At 38.8% G+C, this 23842-nt stretch overlaps 1 protein-coding gene across 7 annotated transcripts in view; it reads right to left on the bottom strand.

Moving 5' to 3' along the window:
- The window catches only part of ARAP2 (ArfGAP with RhoGAP domain, ankyrin repeat and PH domain 2), a 159617-nt gene that overhangs the window by 64957 nt on the left and 70818 nt on the right, over positions 1–23842 (bottom strand). For all 7 annotated transcript variants that reach the window (XR_009449802.1, XR_009449801.1, XM_059673672.1 and 4 more), the window contains exons 10-19: positions 23053–23168; positions 20266–20465; positions 16901–16986; positions 15958–16140; positions 12717–12891; positions 12119–12253; positions 3189–3333; positions 1321–1423; positions 462–660; positions 193–256 (exon numbers count right to left, since the gene is read on the bottom strand). Coding sequence is in view for 5 of the 7 variants with exons in the window: in XM_059673672.1 (XP_059529655.1) it covers positions 193–256; positions 462–660; positions 1321–1423; positions 3189–3333; positions 12119–12253; positions 12717–12891; positions 15958–16140; positions 16901–16986; positions 20266–20465; positions 23053–23168 (1406 nt within the window). In the remaining 2 variants the exon portion in view is untranslated. The remainder of the gene's footprint in view (positions 1–192; positions 257–461; positions 661–1320; positions 1424–3188; positions 3334–12118; positions 12254–12716; positions 12892–15957; positions 16141–16900; positions 16987–20265; positions 20466–23052; positions 23169–23842) is intronic.

Below are 23842 nucleotides of genomic sequence, written 5' to 3'. Positions count from 1 at the left end.
TCTTTCTACTGAAGAGTATATATATATATATATATATATATATATATATATATATATACACACACACATATAGACACACACACAATTCATAAAATGTCTAGCAGGCTATAAAATCATGGATTCTCCCCAAGGAGATAAACAGAATATCCCACTCCCTAGTTATTAAAGAGTCAAAGACAAAAACGCACTTACCTCCCTTTCTCTACCAAGAGCAAAATATCCACTTTTTCCCCATTTTGAACCATTGTGCTGATAGCTAGAGGGAGAAGAGAAAAACATCAACATATTTCTTAAGAATATTTTACTAAATACCCACTAAATACACATAAAGACACAATTATTAATACTCCTTAGTCATATATTTTGGAGTGAGTCCTCTTATAATTTTATGTAAAAGATACTATTAACATATGCAATAAAAATTGTGTCCAAAATATAAGATGAGGGGAAAAAAACCTTACTTAGCTCTTGCAGTCTTCTTAAGTTCATTCTATCTTCCTGAACTTCCTGCGTTTGAAGGCAAAAACGCAAACTAGACTTGTCCATAGCAAACCAGCCTGTTTTCCACTGATCCAGGGCATGGCAGTCTTTGTAGTAGAGTTGACCAATCAAATCATAATTAGCTTGTGTTAAGTTTTCAGCAAAAAAGGGAACAAATTGCTGTTACAACAAATACAGAGAAGTAAGAGAGTGAATATAGGAAATCCCTTCCTTACCTGCAGATATGAGGGAAGGCAGGAAAATTATCTTTGATTTTCTATCTTAAAGATTTAGAAGTAACCTAAATTTCAGAATAACTTTTTAAACTTGCTCTCAATCTTAAAGGTGAACAGCTATTAACGCAGTTTCAAGCGGCAACATCTTAAACCATTTTTCTCCATAAATATAGAATTGAAAGAGAAAGACATTCTCTCTGTTGATGTCTGGTACTTTCCAAAATGTCAGCCTTCACTGTCTTCATTTGCATCTTTTACTGAATCTGCCATTTCCCCTTTGTGTATACCATGAGTAAGATAACTACTCATAAAAAGATATTCACAGAAACGACTTTACAATGATGAAAAAAAAATCTTAATCATCAAAACATGACCTTTATTTGAAGAATAATTTCCCCGGGGTCCGATATTAATTTCTTCTCTGCTTAGGGCTCTAGGAAGGTAGCCCTTAACCTCTTTGATTATAACTTTTGAAAACGTAATGAAGTATGGACATTCTTCCCAGAATCGTGTATAAAATTTTCGTGGACCTCTAAAGCTCAACCATAGTCCCCAAGTTGAGAAACTTCTCTGGGTTGAGGGGAATAATGCAATCTTTAAATACCTTAGCTATTGCCTCTGTCCATCTTCTCTGGGCTTGAAATGTTTCAGCTCCGAATAAAAACGCACGTTCTGAGGGCAAATAGATCTCAAAGGTGAAGATGGGCCTATGGCACACACGAATAAAACGATACCGCCGGTTATGCTCGGCTCTTATGAAAACAAATCACATGACTGTCAAGTTTTTTTTCATTAAATGCATTCTGAAAACTGGATAATGCTGTGAAATCAATCTCACAGTTTTCTGCTGATGGTACGTATTTTATTCAAATGAGTAAATGTGAATGTCAGCTCCTTCCTATAGATAAAATCAGAGTAACATCCCTTTGTCCTGAATTCTTCCCTTGCTTTCTCATCCACAACTTAAACTATTTCATGGAACATGCTAAGCGTGTATGCTATTACCTAAAGACCTCAAAATACCCTATATCATATAGTTATCTTCCTTTTTCCTCCTTTTTACCCAAAGCCTGTTACATATCCCTCATGTTCCAATTTACCTCATCAATAAGCTTAAAACCATCTCGTTTAATTTATTCTTCCCTTTACCGTCAGTTTTTCATCTGGTTAATCATACGTTTAATCTTATCAGATCAATCATAATATTTTCTCAACCCACTTTTTAAATCATCTCTTCCTCTAGTTAAACTCTCGGTAATTAGGATCCCTCTTCCTCTAAACTCTTCCTTACCACTGTGGCCAGCTTTCTCCCAAAACTGCTTAACCCTCTGTTCAAACTCTGTAATATGCTACTTAAAGCAATTCAGAATCTGGCTGCTTTCTCCTGAACATCTATTTGTATCAATATCACTCTACCAAGAATGTTTTATTTTTAAATAACTATACGCTGACATAAACTCATGTTATTTTAAATTATATTTTATTTACTAATTAAGTATCTTAATGCATTGAATGCACTTATTTTAACATTCCACAATAAGACACAGTAAACTGATAATTCACTTAGGATAAAAGCTCTGTTAAATTAAAACAAAAACAAATCAACTAATAATCAATTTCGTTTGCATAAAAAATCAAACTAGATTTATTAGAAAACAACAGTCACCTCAACTAGAATATATTGATCATTACTTAATAATGTTTCATGTAATATCATGTAATGGAAAAAGCTTTGAAAATCTCTTTTTCATACAGAATTTTCATTAAATACTATGCTCCTTTATAGTTAACTTTTGCAGATTTGGTTTTTGTATTTTCTCATTAATTTCATCACAAAATGTGATGAGTAACTTCCACAACAAAGATCTTTGATGCTGTTTCTAAAAGTCCTCATAGAAATTTGTTTAACTAATCTGTGAGATGATATATTAAATAATGCTTACTCTTAGAATTGCAACCTTTCTGAGACAATTAAAATGTCAAAGTAGATCTTTAAGAAATTTAGCACTTCCATATGTTACTATATATACTTAGTATTTTGCTGATATTAATATGAATAAATCATCAACAGATATTTTCCTTTGTCATCTATTCGAACCATGGTGCCCTAAACGGATGCATAAAATTTGCCCTTAGTCCACTACTTTAAATAATGAGTATGTCATAAAAATTATAGGACTATATGTCATGAAGGAATTACTATAAATTTACTTAAGATTAGATGCAAACATGTCAGCCTTTCATATTAACTAATGCAATATTTTAATTTTCTCTTTTGTGTGAATTCCCTAAGGAACTTTCAGAAGCTGCAAAATGAGTCGGCTTCAAGAATCCACTTAACCCTTCCATAATAAGCAATGGAAGAACCGAAATAACAAATGTCCTTAGAACACATGTCCTTAGAACACTTATTACCTGTATGACAGATACCAGACATGCTTCTACCTCCTGTCCGTGGAGTGACAGACCTACCCGGTGTTTATATAGAAGTCCTCTTTGTGCACAGCCAGGCAGATGACATTACTGATGTTAATGGTGCCATTGGGAGTGGTAGACTTGTCATTTTCATAGTAACTCAGGAAGCCTCCTTCCAAAACACACCACTTTTTATTTGTCTCTAAGAATTTAAAACAAAACAAACAATTGAACTGCATCATAACTCTAATTTAAAAAAAAATACACAGTTTAAATAATGAGTGGATTCAAATAAATCTGCTAATTTTCTATTCTGTGTAAAGAGCATGCTCTTGGTTCATGGCATATAAAGTTGTCATACTCTGCTCTCAAAATATTAACAATCTAGGAGCAAGGGCTATACACGACAAAAATAGCTATGACACTGATGACCAGTGAATCAGGCAGAACCAAAAAGGACAGCTAGAAAAAACACTGAAACAGCAAAGACAGAGGTCCACATAGACTTGAAAAGTAAGACTATGGCTGACCTCAGGTGTGCAAAGGAAGAAGGGGTCTGAGCATGGAGTTCCCTTAATGCCTTAATTAGAGACTTAAATTCATCACTATGACCCGGAGGCCAAAAGGCCAAATCCAAGCCTTCACTTGTTTCTGTAAGTTTCACTGAAATGCAGCCAGACCCACTCATTTACAGACTATCTGTGGCTGCTCTCTCGCTACAGGGGCAGATCTGAGTCCTGGCACAGACTATCTGGACCACAAAGCTCAAAATACTACTTTTCAGAAGTCTGCTGAGTTTTGATTTGTTGTTGATGGTGAGCCATTAAAATGTTTCAGCAGAGGATTATCATCAGATTTGAGTCTTACACACTCTGCTCACTGTGAAAATGAATTTGAGAAGGTGAGGCCAGAGGCAGGAAACTAGTTAGGATAGTGTTGACAGAAGTCTATCTGCGAGATGAAAACAGCCCAAAGCAGGCCAGTGGGAGTGTAGTAGGGAGAAGAAAAGAGAAAGAGAGAAGGGAAGGAGGGAGAGAGAAATGAATACATGCATTGTGTTCTAAGGACATAAGCATATATTGATTGGATGCATGAGGGGGAACTAATTAATGGTGACATTATTTTTAGCTTTGATTACAAAACAGACAGTGATATCTACCTTTATTTAAAAGAAAATAAAGTATAGAGTTTTAGAGCATGTAATATAAATTTCCTTTTAGAGCACTGAATTAGAGATATCTTGGAAACCCAAGTAGAGATATATATTAGGTGATTACCTTATGGATTTGCATCTTGGAGCAAACAAAGATCTTGATAACTAGAAAGTCTATAGAATATAGGTAGTATTTGAAAACATAAGTAACCAAGGAGACAATCTTAGGGAAATTAAAATTGTAAAGAGCTGTCAACTATACTTTAATTAAAAATAATAATTATAGCCGAAACCGGTTTGGCTCAGTGGATAGAGCGTCGGCCTGCGGACTGAAGGGTCCCAGGTTCGATTCCGGTCAAGGGCATGTACCAGGGTTGCGGGCACATCCCCAGTGGGAGATGTGCAGGAGGCAGCTGATCGATGTTTCTCTTCCATCGATGTTTCTAACTATCTATCTCTCTCCCTTCCTCTCTGTAAAAAAATCAATAAAAATATATTTTAAAATAATAATAATAATAATAATTATATATATAGTAACAGATGTAGAGGGGTCCATGAAAGCAATGAAGCAAATGAGGAAGAGAGAAAAGGGGTAGAGTATTTAGAAAAAGAATGATTGCTGCTAATAAATAAGCAAAGAGATCTAATAAAATAAGGGCTGAAAAAATGTCAGTTGGTTCTCATAATAAGGAGGTAATAAAGTGGATCTGACTGTAGATCCAAACATTTCCTAATTTTGATCGTCGTACTGTGGATATTTCAGAGGAATGCCCTTATTTTGAAGAAATACGGACTGAGGTACCTAGGACTAATAGGCATCAAGCAATTCTGAGGATATGTACGCCCATGAGTAACAGGTAAAATGCTAATATTTGGGATGTCTGCTGAAAGCTATATGGGAATTCTTTGTACTATACTTGCAACTTTTCTGTAGATCTGAAATTATGTTACAATAATTAAAAATTAAAAGTTAAAGAAATATTTATTGTCACTCATTAAATTTCCCTATATCATAGGGTGGGGTAGTTTTGAGAAGTAGAACAAAAAAGAAAAATAAGAGTGTTTAGCCTCAAACACCGGCACAAGGAGAAACACTCCCAAGGTAGACCCCTGAGAGCTGTAGGGTCACTGAATTCTGAGAAACTGACAGCCAAATGAAAAGCTGAATCATAACCAGCAGAAGAAAACCGGCAGGAGAAGACAGCACCAAGAGTTTCTTTATGGGTCCTGGGAAAGAAGCTAACCAAGACCCAATCAATCCCTGATATACTGTTCCGGGGCCTCAAATTCCGAGTCACAGAGTATATATAACTCTGCACACTTACATGGAAGTCACAAAAGGCTATTATGTTTAAATGAGTATTTATTGTAGATTTCTAAAATATAAGAAAAACAAAAGTTAAAGAATTTATCAATTGGAATTATGAAATGATTTCGGAACAATGTACTCAGATGCCTAGAATAAATTCATGGAGAATAAAGCACAAAATGTACATTTGTTCAGTACACAGCTGGTCACTGGCACATTTTAGGATTCCACCCAGTCCTTGGGCCAGTGGTTCTCAACCTTGGCTGCACATTAGAATCACCTGGGAATCTTTTTAAAATCCTGATTTCTGGGCCTCATCCCCCAGAAATTCTGTTTCTTTGTTATGGGGTGGGGCCACAACATTAGTAACAAAGAAACAGAATTTCCGGAGGATGAGGCCCAGAAATCAGGATTTTAAAAAGATTCCCAGGTGATTCTAATGTGCAGCCAAGGTTGCGAACCACTGCCTTAGGCAGTGTGTAAACCAATCTAAGGGGAGCTGTTTGGAATAACAACCATCAGGTGGGCCCTTTCAGGTGAGAATCAATCATGGAGGGAAGCCACTCTCAGTCTGAAGTGAAAAGAAAAATTTCATAGGAAAACACAGCTTTTGAAATAGTCATTTATGACTGCAAAGATATGTTTCTAAAGCAGCAAAAAATGCATTCTGAACTGCAGTCATTCCATAATTCTGGGGAGTCACAGGAAGGGGACAGTGCTGAAAGCTGATTTGGCCAGAGACTCAGGTTACACATGAAGTTGGGAAAGGGAAGCAAGATTGCAGGCTCAAGGCAGAGACCAGGCCCCCGGAGCCCCACATGACAGGTGTTCAGGAGTTCGTGCCTTTCTCAGCAGACAAGCGGGAGCCCTTGGACAGTCTTAAATAAAAAGTGCCAAATACATGATGCATACAATAAATGTAAATGAGGAACCTAATTATGCAAATTTCAATGGGAAACAAATGATAGGGCTCTTTAAAAAGGTGAGTACAAACTCATTTCCAGTTAGAAATATGGGCCTGAGGAGATCTAGTTCTACTGCATTATCATCACTCCTACCCTTGATTAGCTTCATTTTACCGGTATAAGGAAAACGGGCCGGAGGTCAGACAAGGGAGGCAGAGATATTACCTTTGAGGATTTATAATGACAAAGCTGGGATAGCAAATCTTGACATTCCTATTCATTTGGGAAGCAAGGAAAAGCTTTAACAAAATTATGTCGGATTGCATTGGTCTGCTTAGGCCAATTTGGACACGGTCTGCAGACTATGACCTTGAGAAATGTCGATACCATCATGACACCTTGTTGGCTGCAGAAGCAGTCTTACTGTTATTCAGTTACTCAAAGATATCCACCAGAAACAAAGCAGGGGCCACTCTCAATGAATAACCCTAAGAATGTAAGTTGTTTAATGGATAAGAGGCCATGGGTACAGCGGTTGGACTGACTGGAGGGGCTGTTGACTCCTATTCTATCTTAATGTTTAGACCAGGGAAGACAAACATTACTAGAATGTCCTCAAGCACAGGTAAAGGACTCCGGAGGTGATCTATTGAAATGCGGCTGTGGAGTGCTATGGATACCACAGTTTGACACCTGGGCCGTCACCTACAGCCGGGAGAACATATCTAAACTCAAGGGCCAACTGGAAACCGGAAGCAGCCCCTCTGCTGCTCCGCCTCCTCCTCGTGGTCGCCTCATCACCACACTCATGTGCCATGCATTCTTCTACACACTTTATGTTCATTAACTCACTCCTAGAGCAGGCCTCTTAGGCCATTCCTGTTATGACAAACCCCTTCCTTGTCTCCTGTAGACAGGCACAAAGCAGCCCACTGGCTTTCCCCGGGTCACACGAGGGCTTAGCGTCAGGGCTGGAGGTGAGCCAGGCGGTCAGCTCCTGAAGCTATGGTCGTGATTCCTTCACAGGCTACCTCCCGGAGCCTGTTACACCTCTGAAGCACATACGCCCATTTTTAATGTGTTAGGGTAGAGTGGAGGTCATACCTTCTAACACCTATGTGCACAATAAGGCTGAGATAATTCAGGTAAAACTATTATTTGTAGAAAGCATAAATAAGTAATTTCCTCATGAAGAATTTCCTAATCTGATTGTATTCAGCTTCCACTGAAACTAAGAATACACACTAGGTATCCTTTTCATTTTAAGCAAATGTGTTTTAGCCTTGAAGAAACATTTAAAAACGACACAAGCTAGGCACTGAACAGATCATCAAAAATCCTCAATGCTAATCTATGAAATTAAATATAAATAAATGATACAGCTTCTAATAGTAAGCCCTATCAATGACTTTCTTTTTAGAAATCAAACACTGGCGCTGGCCAGTCTGGCTCAGTGGATAGAGCATTGGCCCGCAGACTGAAGGGCCCCAGGTTCGATTCCAGTCAAGGGCATCTACCTCAGTTGCAGGCTAGACTCCGGCCCTGGTCCGGGCATATGTGGGAGACAGCCAATTGATGTGTCTCTCTCACATCAATGTTTCTCTCTCTGCGTCTCTCCCTCTAAAGAGAAAATGTTCCTTCCACTTTCTCTCTCTAGAAATCAATGGAAAAATATCCTCAGGTGAGGATTTAAAAAAAAAAGAAATCAAACATTGTGTCAACAAATCAAAGTAAGATGCTAAAAGGAGAAAATTCGGTTGAGGGGAGAAAACAGAAAACAAAGGCAGGATGCTATTCTTCAGCTCTGTACTTAGGTTTAACAGGAGCTATCAATCTTTCTTTCCATGAACACTAAATTGAGAAGGAAAAGAAAAATACAGATCAGTCTTCATAACCAGAGGCTAGAAGAACTTCAAACCCTGAACACCTGAGCTGACAGTTTGAAGCCTCCGTAACTCTCTGAAGGGCCGCACGCACTCTGTTCCCTGGCTTTTTCTCGGTTTTTAATCATTTTGCCCCATGGCGTCCGGACAAGCACTGATGGAGTGGTGCGGCCCATTCAGAGGCCAAGGTGGCAACCACACTTTAATCTCTAAATCTTTCCGAATAATTCATCTTTCCATAAAGCTGGCGCTCAATAGGAGTAACACCACTACAGGATCTTGAGGGCAAAGAGAGAAAGGAAAAAACAAAAACACCAGAACTTTATGTTTCTTGGTAGTTTGACTTTTTCTTCTTCATTCTTTTCTATTTTTATTTTTATTGACTAAGGTATTACATATGTGTCCTTATCCCCCCATTTCTTCTTCATTCTTAAGTAGGCTCTTTCTGAACAAAATATGCTTTTTTGCCAGCAATGATACATGTTTGTACACAGGGGAAAAACAAAACATTAACAAGTCACTTACACTTTTACACTGGTAGTACTGTGACTAGAGAAATGGTCATTTATTGGACAAGTAGCTACCACATGATTACTATGTGTTGACACAGTTTTAGGCACCAAAGATTTGATAATCCCAAATAAACCAGAAAATGCTGATGTTTCGTTGGGCTTTCACTCCAGAGGGAAAGAGAAACAAATCAATGAAGGAGAATCACCTTCATGCGCTAAGTGCCAGGATGGAAATAAGTGGCAGACTATAAAAGGAAGAGCTGGCAGTGGACACAAACTTTAGCAAAGTGCCAAAGTGGCCTTCTGAGTGGGTGGCACTGAATTGATCCCTGAAAGAGGACAAGGAGCCAAAATGGGAGGGGCCTCCTTGCAGAGTAAACAGCAATTGCAAAGGGAGGCAGAAAAGAAGAGGCATGTTGTAGAAACAGACAGGAAACCAGTATGGCTTTTGGAGAATGGTTTGGAAGGAACTAGAATAGGTATTGGCAGACAAATAGGGAGGCTGTAACAGCCCAGGGAGGGCATGATGGTGCTGGGGCTAGGCTATGAGGGGAGATGGAGAGTAGCCAACTGATTCATAACCCATTTTGAGTTTGAAAGGATAGACCTTGCCGAAATATTGGATGGAAGAAAAGAAGATGATCAAAGAATACCCTGCCAGGAGATTATATCCAATACAATAATTTCTGTGTGTGACATAGCCAAAGTATAAAAGTTCAATTTCATATTATTTAAAAAAGGTTGTTCCAAAATGAGAAAACATCCCTAATTAAATTGCACAGAGAATGCACTAGTTTCTATTTTTTAAATTGTAACCAAAAAAAATCTATAGTTAATTTTAAAAGATAAAAGGAAACGATGATTTAGTTAAAGTTTAAAACATCAGTCCTCAAGTGATTAAGAAAAAAATCAAACCATATTTCAAGGAAGTCTATAAATGGTATAACCACAATTGTCAAAAAATAACTAATCTTATTTTTAGCCTGCAGGGTGCTCATACTTTATTGAGAAGCTTCAGGAAGAAAGTCTTCTATTTCAAGTTCCTATTTCATCCTCCTACAATGGTCTGAAGAGTTAAGTCTAGGATCTCCTACTCTTGAGATGAAACATTCTAGAAAACTTGTAAACTTATTTGGAAGTACATTAATTGTCTTATTACTCAATTATTACTTATTACTTAACTAGAGGCCTAGTGCATGAAAATTCATGCACTGGGGGGAGGGGTGTCTCTCAGCCCGGCCTGCCCCCTCTCACAGCCCCCAGGGGATGTCCTGGCAGATCAGGGGAAGGTACCGCCCCCATCACCCTGCTCTGCTGCCAGCTCTCAGCCCTCACTTCTTAGCGCCGGCCCCACCCCCCCACCCACTGGTGGGTGGGGCGTGATCTGGGACCAGGCCAGCTGTGGGAGAGGCTGTGGGAGGTTGAGGCACAGCAGGTCATACCTCGTCCAGCCTCTGTGCAGGCGTGGCACCGGGCCCAGGCCTGCACCGCTGCCTTTGTGACTGCCTCTGTGGAAGGGGCAGCACTGGGACCTGGACCACACAGCCCCTCTCCCCTGCCTCTGTGGAAGGGGCCTTGGCGCTGGACCAGCCCACGCTGAGGCCTCTCCCGTGCGCCTCTGCAAAAGGGGCGGGATGCCGCCTTCCTCCGCTCCCAGGGCCGCCACCTCTCCTGCTCCACTGGCCCTCGGCCCTTGCAGCCGCGGTGGCTTTGTCAGGAAGGACATCCAGATGGTCGTCCGGAAGGCGTCCGGTCTAATTAGCATATTACCCTTTTATTAATATAGATCAGTATAAATAACTGCTGTAGTCAATTCACAGATCATTCAGGTACTTCCTCCTTTCTGTTCGGTCAACTTTGGACTATTTAAGGGTTAAACACTGGTAAGGAGGAACAGATGATGAGAGAATGTCTGTGAAATTCATCGTTCATTATTGAGTTAGGGTGAGTTAAGAAAGTCATTAAAAACCAATTGTTGAAAGAAGCAAAAACATCTAAATTCAAAGAATAAAAATGCTGTGCCACTGGCCAAAGTGCCACAATAACAATTATAACACAGCTCAAATGGAAAACACTGCTTCGTGCTGAATTCCTCCATTTTTTTTCATGTGCAAATCAGCACAGTATCAGCTGTCTTACCGAGTTTTTATGAGGATTACAATTAATGTATGTAAATACCTAAAGCCTTACTAAAGGGCTGCTACTGTTTTCAGAAAAACCTAATCAAGTCCAGTTAATCCCAGGAGAATTCTGCTTGGGGAAATACTTTTTTGGAAAGAAAGCATTTACACTGAAATAATCACTTCAAGTGCACAAGAACCCACATGAACACTTTAAAGTGAGTTCTTCGTCCTATTGTTCCTTTGCTGGAGTAACAGAGCTGGGTCACAGCACCCAGGGAACTAATGCCAGGCTCGGGGCCTCGGGATGCCCACCGTCACTGGGCCTGTGGAGCTTAATCTCTTACATTCTCTTTGTCCCAGGAAGACAGAGCTCATAGTTTCCTGCTATATTTCTAAAATTAGTTCAAATATTTGTCACCTGAGCATGAGGCCTGTGTCTTTTTCATTTTGGTATTTCTAATGCCTGCTTAACAGATGCCTGACACAAGGAGCTGATGGATAACTGCCTACAGGGCCTCAGCTCAGGTAATTCCCAAACCTAGAATATAGGCTGCTGAACCAAATCAATTCCCATCAGTATTTGGAAATCATGCTTAAGCTTTATTTTATACACACATACACACACACACACACACACACACACACACACACAGTCCACCAGAACAAACTGAACTCCCTAATATGACTTAGTATGCTGATAAAATAAGCACTGAAAACTTGTCACTTCTTCCTCTGTGTTCACATTTACCTATATTATCTCCCCAGTTAGGGTGTCTGTCCCTCAGGGAAGGGGCTGAGTTTCACATTTCTTTGGAATAACCTTTAAAACCTGAAACAGAACTGGTCGGCCCTGCGGTAGACATCAGTGAATTCTGTTGAGAATTCCCTCAGCATCCCAAACCGGTGGTAAATCCCTGTTGCAGCTCACGAAATATTATCTGTGCCTGGAAGCATTTATAAATCCTAAAAAAACATATTTTTCTACCACAAGATCAAATCTAATATCTTAAGGGGAAAAAGATATCAAAACGTAAACCTAATTGTTTTGATAATGAAAGACAGTTTTATCGGTAACCAAATCTAAAAATAGCAGGGAAGATACCTTCCAGCAGCTTTTTCTCTGCAGGGAGTTTGGAGGCGGCAGAAGGAGCCTGGTACAAAAAGTCACAGAGGAACGTGCACTGGGCGGACTCTGGACTTACTCCACCTTCGAAGTGAGCGTCGTGTTGAGGGAAATCTGGAGAAATTGCAGAAATAATGCATTTGACATCTAAAATGTAAACAACTTCCCCTTTGCTTATGAATATGTAGGGGAGGTTTGAGCTAGAAGAGAAACTACTTCAAACATACCACAGAATAAATACACAGACATATTTATTTTACTTTGCATAAAACTTGCAAAAATAGGCACTTACGTTGTGTTTATTATTCATATATGAAAATCGGATCTGATTTTGGTGGAGATGATAATGTAGGATTAACTGTTTTAATCTTCCATTTGTAAGATCAGAGAAACGTAAAAGATTTCCTAGACTTTTTCTTAAAATAAAATGTAGTCTGATGCACCTTCCATCTTGTTGGTAGTTATAGTTTTCTTCATTCTGCTGGCTTTTCTTATTTGAGAAATAAACACATATGGGCTTCTGCCCACTTAGGGACACATCAGAAGAAACCGGGCTAATGAAGGGATGGGGGCTCACCTGAGAACTTGTTGTGGTAGAGAAATTCCATCTGCAGGCTCTGCCCAGCCTTCTTGGCCAGCTGGTAGGGGGTGCTGTGCACGGGGTCTCCGGTTGCACACATGACGTCTGCTCCACTGAAGAGCAAAGCCATTGTTTCCAGAACATCTGATTTCACCACAGCAGCACACAGAGCCTGGCCATTGAAAGAAAATACAACTCTTAAAGGAAGAAAATGCAGTACTAGCTATTAAAATGAGTGCAAGTCTGTCCATTTACGATATGAAGTTTGTATTCCTTCTTAACTAAGAAATATAATTATTCGTGTGCCCTGAATTAAACAATAGGCACAAAAGGCCTGCTTTGCATGAATTTAAATTATAACCCAAGACCTCCAAGCCTCAATTCATTGTTTTGTAGCTGTGATGTTCCAAACCTTCTAATCCAGAATATTTGCTCTGGAAGACACTTTTTCTACTTACATACAATGATAATGACTGATGCTCAGAAAATTCTAAATGTTTCAAATGTAATAATGTATCCACTGAATGTTTTGTCATATTAATGTATGTACGCATGTGTATGTGTATGCATGTAATTTCCAGCTTAATTGGGATCTGTATATTCGTTCAATTATTGTTGTGTTGTGGTAATTTGAAAGATGAGCTCTAATTCAGAATCTTTCCCTTTGGAGGAGGGGTAATGTGGCGAGCAGGAACAGTAAACAGACACAATAAAACATTGCGGACCTATATTAATAAGCTACCTTTACATCTCTTCTCATCCTCTCTTCCTGCTTCCTCACTTTGTTGGCTTCCCATTTTCTTCCAGACCCTCTGATTTGGCACCCTGATTCCATTTCACTTCAGCCTCAGGTTCACTATTTACCTTCTCTCTGATGTGGTGCATCTGGACGGGTCACTAATTTGCCCTCCACACTGCAACCTCAGGGTAATCGCTCATTAGCTACCCCAATGGGCAGCTCAGAGTGTGCAGCCAAGGAGTCTCAGAATGTATTCACAGTTCCTGTCTACTAGTTAAAAAGTACTTCTCTTTTCCACCATGGTCTAGCTGACGTCCAGAATTTCCTTCACTTCAGAATAAGAAGCCTGAATTCTTGACCTGGCACTAGATGATCTTGGGCAATCCTTTCTCCAAACTCTCTGGGTCTTAGTTTTTTGACACATGAAAAATGAGGGTGCTAGAAAATGTAACAGCTAATGTCCCTTCCACTTTGACCACCTTCTCACTGTAATTATATGTATTTCTTCTTGTCTCTTTCATCATCCTAGTCTTATCCTTCACAACATTCTATTTGTTATGGCCTATTTATTGAAGTTCATCTGTTTATGGTCAGTCTTTCCTACTGAAGATCACTCTCATGAATGAAATAAGCACATCTACTTTTTACTACAAACTGTATCCCCAACACTAAAAGATAATCCAGCAAGCTGTAAGTATGCAATGAATATCTATTTACCAAGAACACTCAATGGGGAAAGGATATTCTCTTCAACAAATGAGGTTGGGAAACTGGATAACCACATACAGAAAAATGAAATTGGACCCTATCTTATACCACTCACATAAACTAACTCGAGCCCTGGCCCAGTGGCTCAGTTGGTTGGAGTGTCATCTTATGCATCAAAAAGGTGGCGGGTTCGATTCCAAGTCACAGCACATACCTAGGTTGCGGGTTCAATTCCCTGTTAGGGCGCATACAGGAGGCAACCAATCGATGTTTCACTCTCAGATGGATGTCTCTCTCTCTCTCTCAAAATTAATACAATCATATATCAGTGGTTCTCAACCTTCTGGCCCTTTAAAACAGTTCCTCATGTTGTGACACCCAACCATATAATTATTTTCGTTGCTACTTCATAACTGTAATGTTGCTACTATTATGAATCGTAATGTAAATATCTGATATGCAGGATGATCTTAGGCGACCCTGTGAAAAGGTTGTTCGACCGCCAAAGGGGTCGCGACCCAAAGGTTGAGAACCACTGACATATATCCTTGGGTGAGGATTAAAAAAAATTAACTCAAATGTACTAAAGAATTAAAAATAAAATCTGATACTGTAATACAGTAATCTTCTTGACATAGGTCTTGGGAATGATTTTTGAATATGACACCAAAAGTAAAAGCAACAAAAGCAAAAATCAGTAAGTGGGGCTACATCAAACTTAAAAGCTTCTGCACAGCAAAACAATCAACAAAATGAAAAGGCAATCTAATGAATAGGAGAAAGTATTTGCAAACCATATATTATCCAAAGGGTTACTATCCAAAATCCAAAATATATAAAGGACACATACAACTCAACTTTTAAAAATCTGATTCAGTAATGGGCATAGAAACAAATTAGACAGCTTTCCAAAGAAGACATCCAAATGGCCAACAGGTACATGAAAGGATGTTCAACATCACTAATCATCAGGGAAATGTAAATGAAAACCACAATGAGATATCACCTCACACCTGTCAGAATGGCTATGCTGGAGAAGACAAGAAATAACAAGTGTTGATGGGGATGTGGAGAAAAGGGAACCCTTGTGCACTGCTGGTGGGAATACAATTTAGTTCAGCCACATTGGAAAACAGCATCAGTATTCCTCAAAAGACTTAAAAATACAGTTATCACAGGATACAGCAACCCCCCTTCTGAATATATATATATATATATATATATATATGAAATAAAAACAGAATATTGAAAAGATATCAGCATTCTGATGTTCACCGCAACATTATTTTTCACATTAGCCAAGATATGGAAACAACCCAAGCGTCCCTCATTAAATGAGTGAAGATCAAGTGGGTAGCATGAAATGGTCACAAAAGACCTGGAATCACTCAGCCAAAAGCAAGTGACAGTTCAAATCAACAGCACTAAGCAAAGCATTGCTTGTAACAATAAATTAAGTAAATAATGCTAATTCTGGTGACAGCAAGTCAGCAATGTATGAGCTGAAGCGTGTCCTGTCCCTAAAATAGGGAAAGTTGTCAGGGGTTTAAGAATAATGGGATCTGCCTACGTTAGCTGAAATCTTGTGGACAGAGAGTTTATCTGCCACTGATGACAACTCTTAAGAGAAACAATGAGAAACCATGGATCAAGTCTCACAAAAGGAAATAAAATGAGATTATGCAATAATTTCATCAAATGGCAAAATATTTTTTATTTCTTTCCAAAATCCTTGGCACATATTTAATAAGATACTAAAATGCATGTCTATTGTTATGTTTTATTGGATACCTTATTTAATTCCTCCTTGGTGAGAGATGCCAAAAGGGTTTTTCTGAATCTCCCTTCTTTGTACTTCTGGGTAATGAAGGTTTTTCTCTTTTCTACAGGCGCGTCCATGTGTAATTCTTCATCTTTTTGAAGGTTACCAGCCCAAAAGTCATTTGCTCTTTTGTTTCCAATGACAATAAAAAGCTGAATTATCAAAAAATTATAAGATATATCAGTTCCTAAAATATGACTTAAATCTGCAGAAAACTGACTCACATGATAAATGAAAGCATAACTTAGTATAAAATATGCAAAAACACAGGAAAGATCCAACTTTTTCAGGAAGATGGAGTGTGAAAGCAGACACGATTTCTATTTTAAATACAGTCTAGCTGCTCTTAATAACAGTAGAAGATTAGCGAGGAAGGAAATTGCAAGCCACACAAATTGCAGCCAAAGCATGATTATTTTTTGAAGCTCACATTGAGACAGATTCATTTAAAATGGCTGAGTAGGTGGACTAGTGTGGCTGAGAGTGGTGCTGAAACGGAGCAGAAAATGGAACTGGGAGACAGCAAGTTAGACATAATCACAGTTAATGACACAGCATGGCCAAGATGAAGAATGGCAAATTTTTCCCAATGTTTTCATCACTTTTCTAATATTATATCCATGCTGGGTTAAAAAGAAAGTAAATTCTGGCTTAACGACAGAGCTGCCAAGCCCTTAAAAGTAGTTATTACAATTAAAGCTCCGTGTACTTCTTTATCTTTAAAATAACTATTCATTTAGGAAGCATTATGAAAGTTAAAGTAGGAAGTTGCTACTATCAAAGAAGCTATAAGCCATTTCTCTACTGTGGTGAGAAGTTGCTCAAAGAGTTCCTAACGTAAGCTCCTAACAGGCATCTCTCCTCCCAGACCTCTGCTCACCACTACCACCACCACAGTAAGACTGGACTTACCTCGATGAGTTCATTACTCCAAATGCTTGCATCCATTTTTAGACTTCTAACCTTGGAATCTTTTGGTCCTAAAGATCTATGTTGTCCTAAAGTCAAAAAACAGTTGCATTCTATTTTAATTCATATGCAAATGTATTTACCTTTTTAAAACAGTGTTTATGTGTGCATGGATGTTTGTGTTTATATTTTTTTTTTCAACTGAAAATACACTGATGTCTATTTACACCCAGGAGTAGTGATGGTGTTTATGCAGAAATCATAACCAACCACAATGAAGTTAACAGTAATCACCTTCATCACCATCTTGTACTGGCATAAAACTATACACTTAAAGGTGTGTATAGATGTGCATGTGTGTACATATGTGTGCATGCACGCATGTATGTATACCCATACATATATAATTTTTGCATCGTTTGGTAATTAATTAGAAATAGTGGGTCACTGAAAATATTTTATAATGGGTCTGTGTAAATTACATGTATATGAAAACAGTTATTATCCCTTTATTCTTAAAAAAACTAGCTACAATTCTAATAAATGGGTACTTAGTCTTCAATGGAGTCTTTAATATATATATATATATATATATATATATATATATATATATATATGGTGAGGGAGAGAGAGATAGAAACATCAATGATGAGAGAGAATCATCTATCGGCTGCCTCCCACACACCCCACGCTAGCGATCAAGCCCACAACCAGACATGTACCCTGACCAGGAACTGAACTGTGATCTCCTGGTTCAAAGGCCTACACTCAAACACTTAGCCACTCCAGGCTTAAGTGGATTCTTTATTCTACTATTGTATGCATGGTAGAGAGTAACAGCCCAACATTCTATTATTATCAGTTCAATTCTGCCATATAAATCAACATTCAGTCGTTACCAACAAAGTCATGTTCAGACAATAGTCTAAACTCCAAAGAAGGGAAAAGGTACATAAGACATTACCTTTGATCTTAAGAACTTTCTTCCTTAAAGCATGAAAGAGTTCCTCTCTCTACCTTAAAAAGGTTCCTCTCCTCTGGTCTTTGAGATGGAAACTACTCAGAACACAAGGCCCTAGAACTCCCAGGGCAGGAATTTGCACAGGTTTGCATTTATAAAGAACACCTAAAAGCAACTGGGGTCAAACTGAGAACCAAGTAGGAAGAATTGGACAGAGTAGCCTAGACAAGAAATGACAGAATCTGAGTTAAGGCAACAGAAAGAGAAACAAGGTGGAGGGCCGATTTAGAAACACTGCAAAGATGAAACTGATGGGACCCGGTGTCCTGCGAGGACAGGGGGAGGGTCAGGAGGATCTCTGGGATTTTAAGCTTCACTGTAGGTGGGCAGGACTGTTCCGACCAGGATTTGGAATATAGGAGAAAGTGCAGTTTTATGTAATGAGCTGGCCATCAATGAGAGCTCCATTTTTAACATGTTATTTTTTGAGGGATCTTGGGCAAATCTAAGAGGTTCTAGTAGGTAGATATAAGAGTGTTGGTTTCTAACAGTCATCTGCATAAAAATGAGTGCTGAAGTCCAATGATAAAAGTCACCCCTCAGGAACATCCAGTGGAAGACAGCAGGGCATGCAACCCCAGGGAAACACCTATTTCAGGAGCAGGCAGAGGAAAAGCAGCCCGAGAAAGGATGAGCAGAGTAGAAAGAGCACACGAGGAAATGGTCTCCTGGAAGCTGAGGGAGGATGGGAAGTCTTAAAGCGTCAGATTGTTAAATATCGCAGAAGACAATAAAGACTGGAGCTGACCACACAGACATGGAGAGGTAGAATACATTGGTAAACGTGGGGAGAATAATTTTACTAGAGTAGAGAGAAAAGAAGACTGATTAGAGATGCTAAAGAAAAACTAGGAAGTTAAGGATACGAAGAAACCCGGTGCAGATGACTACTCTTGAGAGCCTTTGTCTATTAAAGAAAAAAAGGACACATTTTGGTACACAGAAGGGAATGGTTACATTTTCAGAAAGCTGGTGTTAATAGGACAGACTAAGGCTGGTTTATATATTGAAACAAAAGGAACCATAGTTGAACAGCTACATAGAGAGTGAGAAGAAAGGAAAGAAAGGGAGCATAGGTAGAAAGAACAGCCTTGGACAACACAAAGGCTATGTCTTCCTGAGGCTGGAAAGGAACATCTGCAGAGTAGAGGGGGATTAATGGATGCTCTTTGTTGCTGCTATTGATGTTGTTAATTAGCTGTTTGGGAAATCTATCCTGTGGTGATGAGAAGTGTGGTAGCACTGAGAGTATTAAGAGTTTAAAGCAGCCCTGACTGGTTTGTCTCAGTGGATAGAGCGTCGGCCTACGGACTGAAGGGTCCCGGGTTCAATTCCGGTCAAGGGCATGTACCTTGGCTGCAGGCACATCCCCAGTAGGAGGTGTGCAGGAGGCAGCTGATCGATGTTTCTCTCTCATCGATGTTTCTAACTCTCTATCCCTCTCCCTTCCTCTCTGTAAAAAATCAATAAAATATATTAAAGAAAATATTTTAATAATAAAAAAAAAGAATTTAAAGCAACTGTTCTTGTCTTGGCTCCAGCTGACTTAGGTGCTTCTCCTCCATGTCACTCAATGAAACCTATACTCTACTCTTGCCCTCATCTTCCTCTATTATAATCACTATTGATCTGCTGCTGCAGGAAATCCCATGCCTTCTACATCTTTTTAATTCCTAGGCCAGCACAGTACCTGGCAGAGCAAAAAGATGCATTAAAGTTTGGGTTGGGGCTAACTTTCTCCAAGATCTCCACGGTTTCACACCTAAGCTGGGTCCACTGCCTGCACTCACTTGGACAACTGTCTGAGCTCCCAATACAGAGAACTAGCAAACAGTCTGTAGGGTGGAAGGCCTCAACAGGAATACCACTCATGGCTCTGGTTACTTTCGTAACTCTCACTACACTTGGAAAATGCTTCTGTATAAAAATACTCCCTAGAAGAGGTGCCAGACCTGGTATACCCAGTTTAGAGCTCTGAACAACGTTGATGTGAAAAACAGGATTGCTAAAAGATGACCGAAGGAAAAAGGACAAATCATACAAAGAGCAAGTGTGTTCCGGAACACATTCACCTAAAATCTAAAAATGTCGACGCTCTCTTTTTACAATCCATACATGGACCAGTAAGCACAAAAAAATGATTACATGCTTAAAAATCAATTTTGATACCTAAACCATGCATAAGAGAAACTTAGAATTGCATTTCGAAAATTGATTTAAATGTAATAAGCTTTCTCTGTTTTTATTTTCCACAACCATTAGCCGAGACACATTATATATGACAATAAAGAGCCTTCAGTGCCAACCTGCCACCAGACAGTGATGAGCATAACTTATCACTAATTACCTGCACACTTCTTGCAGATGACGACGCAGAGATTGATGGATGCCCAGTCCGGATCCGGGGCTTTGCAATCTGCACAGCTCCTGTTGGACTCATTGAACCAAATCTTCTCAGCTACTTCATAATCAGAGAGAGTTTCTGCTATCGATTGCTGCACAGCTTCAATCCACTCTTGTTTCTCCTTTTCAGACTCGGCTACAAAGCTGAAACAATTAACGTTTCTGCATTATTGATCTCCCTGGTAAAGGCCAATTAAGCGGTATGTTCGGTTTGCATATTCATTTCACTCACACATTACACAGCAGCTGAAAAATATGCCTTCCAGGCAGTTGGATAGTCTCTTCTGTCAATCATCTAATTTAGGAATCTATTTATTTTCTTTAATTTTTCACATTGCTTATGACTTCGTTTATGTATCTTGAAGCAAAATTAACATGTACGTTTTTCTGACCAGGATATAAAAATTGCCGTTTTAGGTCAAGAGATTAAATGAGAGGCCCTGTTTCCTAAGTAGTGGTTGTATAATAATCAACGTAAGACTGTCAGAGTTTCAGGTCTATAGGGTTACTTCCCCAGGAAAGAATGCCAGGGTAGTCTGAAACTAGACTACAAAAATGCCCACCATAAAGTTTTAATTTTTTAGTACTAAAAATAGATTATTTTGTCATTCAAAGGATGTACAATGGCTTTAAGAAAATGAGAAATCAAAAATTTTAGTGATTACTATTCAACAGAATTCTAACTCATTTTTAGCCATGTTTTGATTTATTCTAAATCTTAGTGTTTGTGGGGTGCCTCACTGAAAGAATAAAAACATTAAAGATCAGTTTCTTAAACTCCTTTAAGAAATATTTACTGAGTACCTATCGTGTGCCCAGAAATGTGCCATACTCAATCACCCACAGAAAAATGCTTCGCATTACAATTTTCTGAAGAAAAAAATGCTTTGAAATACAATGAAAATATAGACGACTAGCATAAGTTACACAATCAGGAAGAAAACTGAGTGACCTGTGTGGATTTTTGTTGACGTTCTTTATAATAACATCATCACTATAATAGTTATACATTTCTTAGTGGTTTCTCTTTCTATATAGAGATTGGTCACAGCCAATATGGTTTTATGGAAAACAGGTATTTGATCTTTACTGGTATATAGCTCTAAAACCATTGGAATGATAAAAGTGACTTTTATATGCTAATATGATAACTTATGGCTGGGAGTCTAGACTGGAGCTGGACACCAGAAATACCAACGTTTGATTAGCTCTGGAACTTTCAACCAGCCCCACCCCCTGACCTCTGGGAAGGAGGAAGGACTTGCGATTGAGTTAATCACCAATGGCCAAAGATTTGATCACTCATACCTTTGGAATGAAACCTCCATAAAAACCCCTAAACAACAAGGTTCTGAGGAGGGTGGTACATCCAGAGAGGGCACAGAAGCTCTACACCACTAATCCCTTGTGCCTGCCCTATGCAGCTCACCCATCTGGCCTTTCCAGGGTTGTATTCCTTATAATAAACTGGTAATAGTAATTAAACTGTTTCCCTGAGTTCTGTGAACAATGCTAGCAGTTTATCAAACCTGGGGGAAAGGGAGTCAGGGGAACCCTGTTTTATAGTCAATGTGCACAGAAGTGTGGGTACCCAGGGACCCAATACTTGCAACTGGTATCTGGAGGACAGTCTTGTGGGACTGAGCCGTAAGCCTGTGGGGCCTGATGCTCACTCTGGTATGGCAGAATAGAACTGAATTGTAGAACACCCGACTGGAGTCCAGAGAGTTGGAGAATTGATTGGTATGAGGAAAACCCCACAGATTTGGTGTCAGAGTGTTGTGAGTAAAAACAGCTCAGTCAATGTCTACATTTTCAGTTGAAGCATGAATCTGCATATGTGAAAATAAAGCTTATTATCCCTTACGTCTTTTGATTGTTGCTAAAATTTGAGCCAGCAGACATATTTTGACAGATAAACTGAGTACCAGACTTGGTTGTATTTTTGAAATTGATAAGTAATTGTTAGTCCTTAAAGAACTCTGACAATTGCCTATGACATTTATACTACCCTGTGGTATGTTGATTATTTGTGACAAACGAATTAATGTGGTTGCACTCAGCAGATACTGACTTAGGCCTCTTCTGTGTACTAAAGCTAGGGAGTCATTATGGAGTATTCTGACACATATGAAGAACATATATTGAGTTTTGTGTTTCACTGTGATAATGAATAATTACTAGAATACCATAATACAAGATATGTAACAAAGTACAAAAATATTTGATCAGTAAATGCTAGGAGATCCAATAAATGCAGCATCATTTTAAACTGGAGCTCCTTTTAGGAAATGATTACAGAACATTTATAATTAGGGGCTGATCTTAAAGGAGGGGCTACACTTGATTAGGCTAAAAGAAGGTAAACAACAACACAGCCTAAAGACAACGTAATATTCCCCTTTTACTTTATTCCTTCAAAATGTGAAGTACGTTTTCATATATTTGTTGATAACAAAAATGTAACATACTAAGTCCACTAAGACAAAGATATATTAAGAAAAGAAACAACTCAAATTTCATGTAACTAGTATCTGCAGGTCTTATGATTATTCAAATCACTTTCACAGGTGCTTACAGAGACTGGCTAAGAAATTAAACAGAATGCAAAGTAAAAACATTGTTTTACTAAATGTCCTGCAAGAAATAAAATTGCCACTAGCAATGTAAAAGTGGCTCCCCAAAGCTGTCTCGCAGTAGTACAGGCACAAAATGTTTAAGTACAGCTTACCTAAAACTCTTATAGGGTGTGATTATCTCAAAAGACTGTTTCATAGTCCGGTCCACTTGCTTTACATTGGCTACATTCATCGGGATTATGGTAATACCAAGTCCACCCTTAAAATCCTAGTTTGAAGAAAAATAGAAAAAATGATTAAAACAAAAATATGAATTTCAAAAGTACAATTACATTCTCAAATGAAAACACATCTTACTAAATTTGACTACACACATATGAGTGGAATTAAACAAATCATTAAAAAATGCATTGAATAGTTTTATTTTAGGTAGTCACTTTCAGTACATGATAACAAGGTCCCTTCTAAGCTTGACAATTGGCTATTAGTCAAGTATGTGTTTCTTGCACATGAAACGTCAGTTGAGTAGGACATAGATTTTTGAGCTACACACACCTGGCTTTATTACCAAGTACCCAGCTGTTTTCTAGGTGGGGGAGCCAAAGGACACTGTGAGGTTGCTATAATTGCTATTTATATAAAAAGAAGGGGAGGTCAAGGCACAGAAAGATAGTTACATGGAAAGTGCAGTTGCCTGTGGTAGAAAGAGGCTGAAACCCAAGCCATCTCTTTGCTCTTCCTTTGTGCTACTGTATGTCATCTCTGTCCTGTCATATTGTTTCTCATTTACTCTCAAACGTATGCGTTACTTATTTTACAATTTTATCTCATTTCCAACATTTTATTACACTCCTCTTTCTTCAGTCAGATTCTGAAGAAGCTCTTCCATTGCTATTTTGGTTTGAAAACTGCCTTTTGTTCAACACCTATGGCCACTATGTT

The sequence above is a fragment of the Myotis daubentonii genome, chromosome 1 (genome assembly GCF_963259705.1).
Source record: "Myotis daubentonii chromosome 1, mMyoDau2.1, whole genome shotgun sequence".
In the NCBI taxonomy this organism is placed as follows: Eukaryota; Metazoa; Chordata; class Mammalia; order Chiroptera; family Vespertilionidae; genus Myotis; species Myotis daubentonii.
Note: the sequence above shows the minus strand (reverse complement) of the source record. Positions and strands in the feature narration are given on the sequence as shown.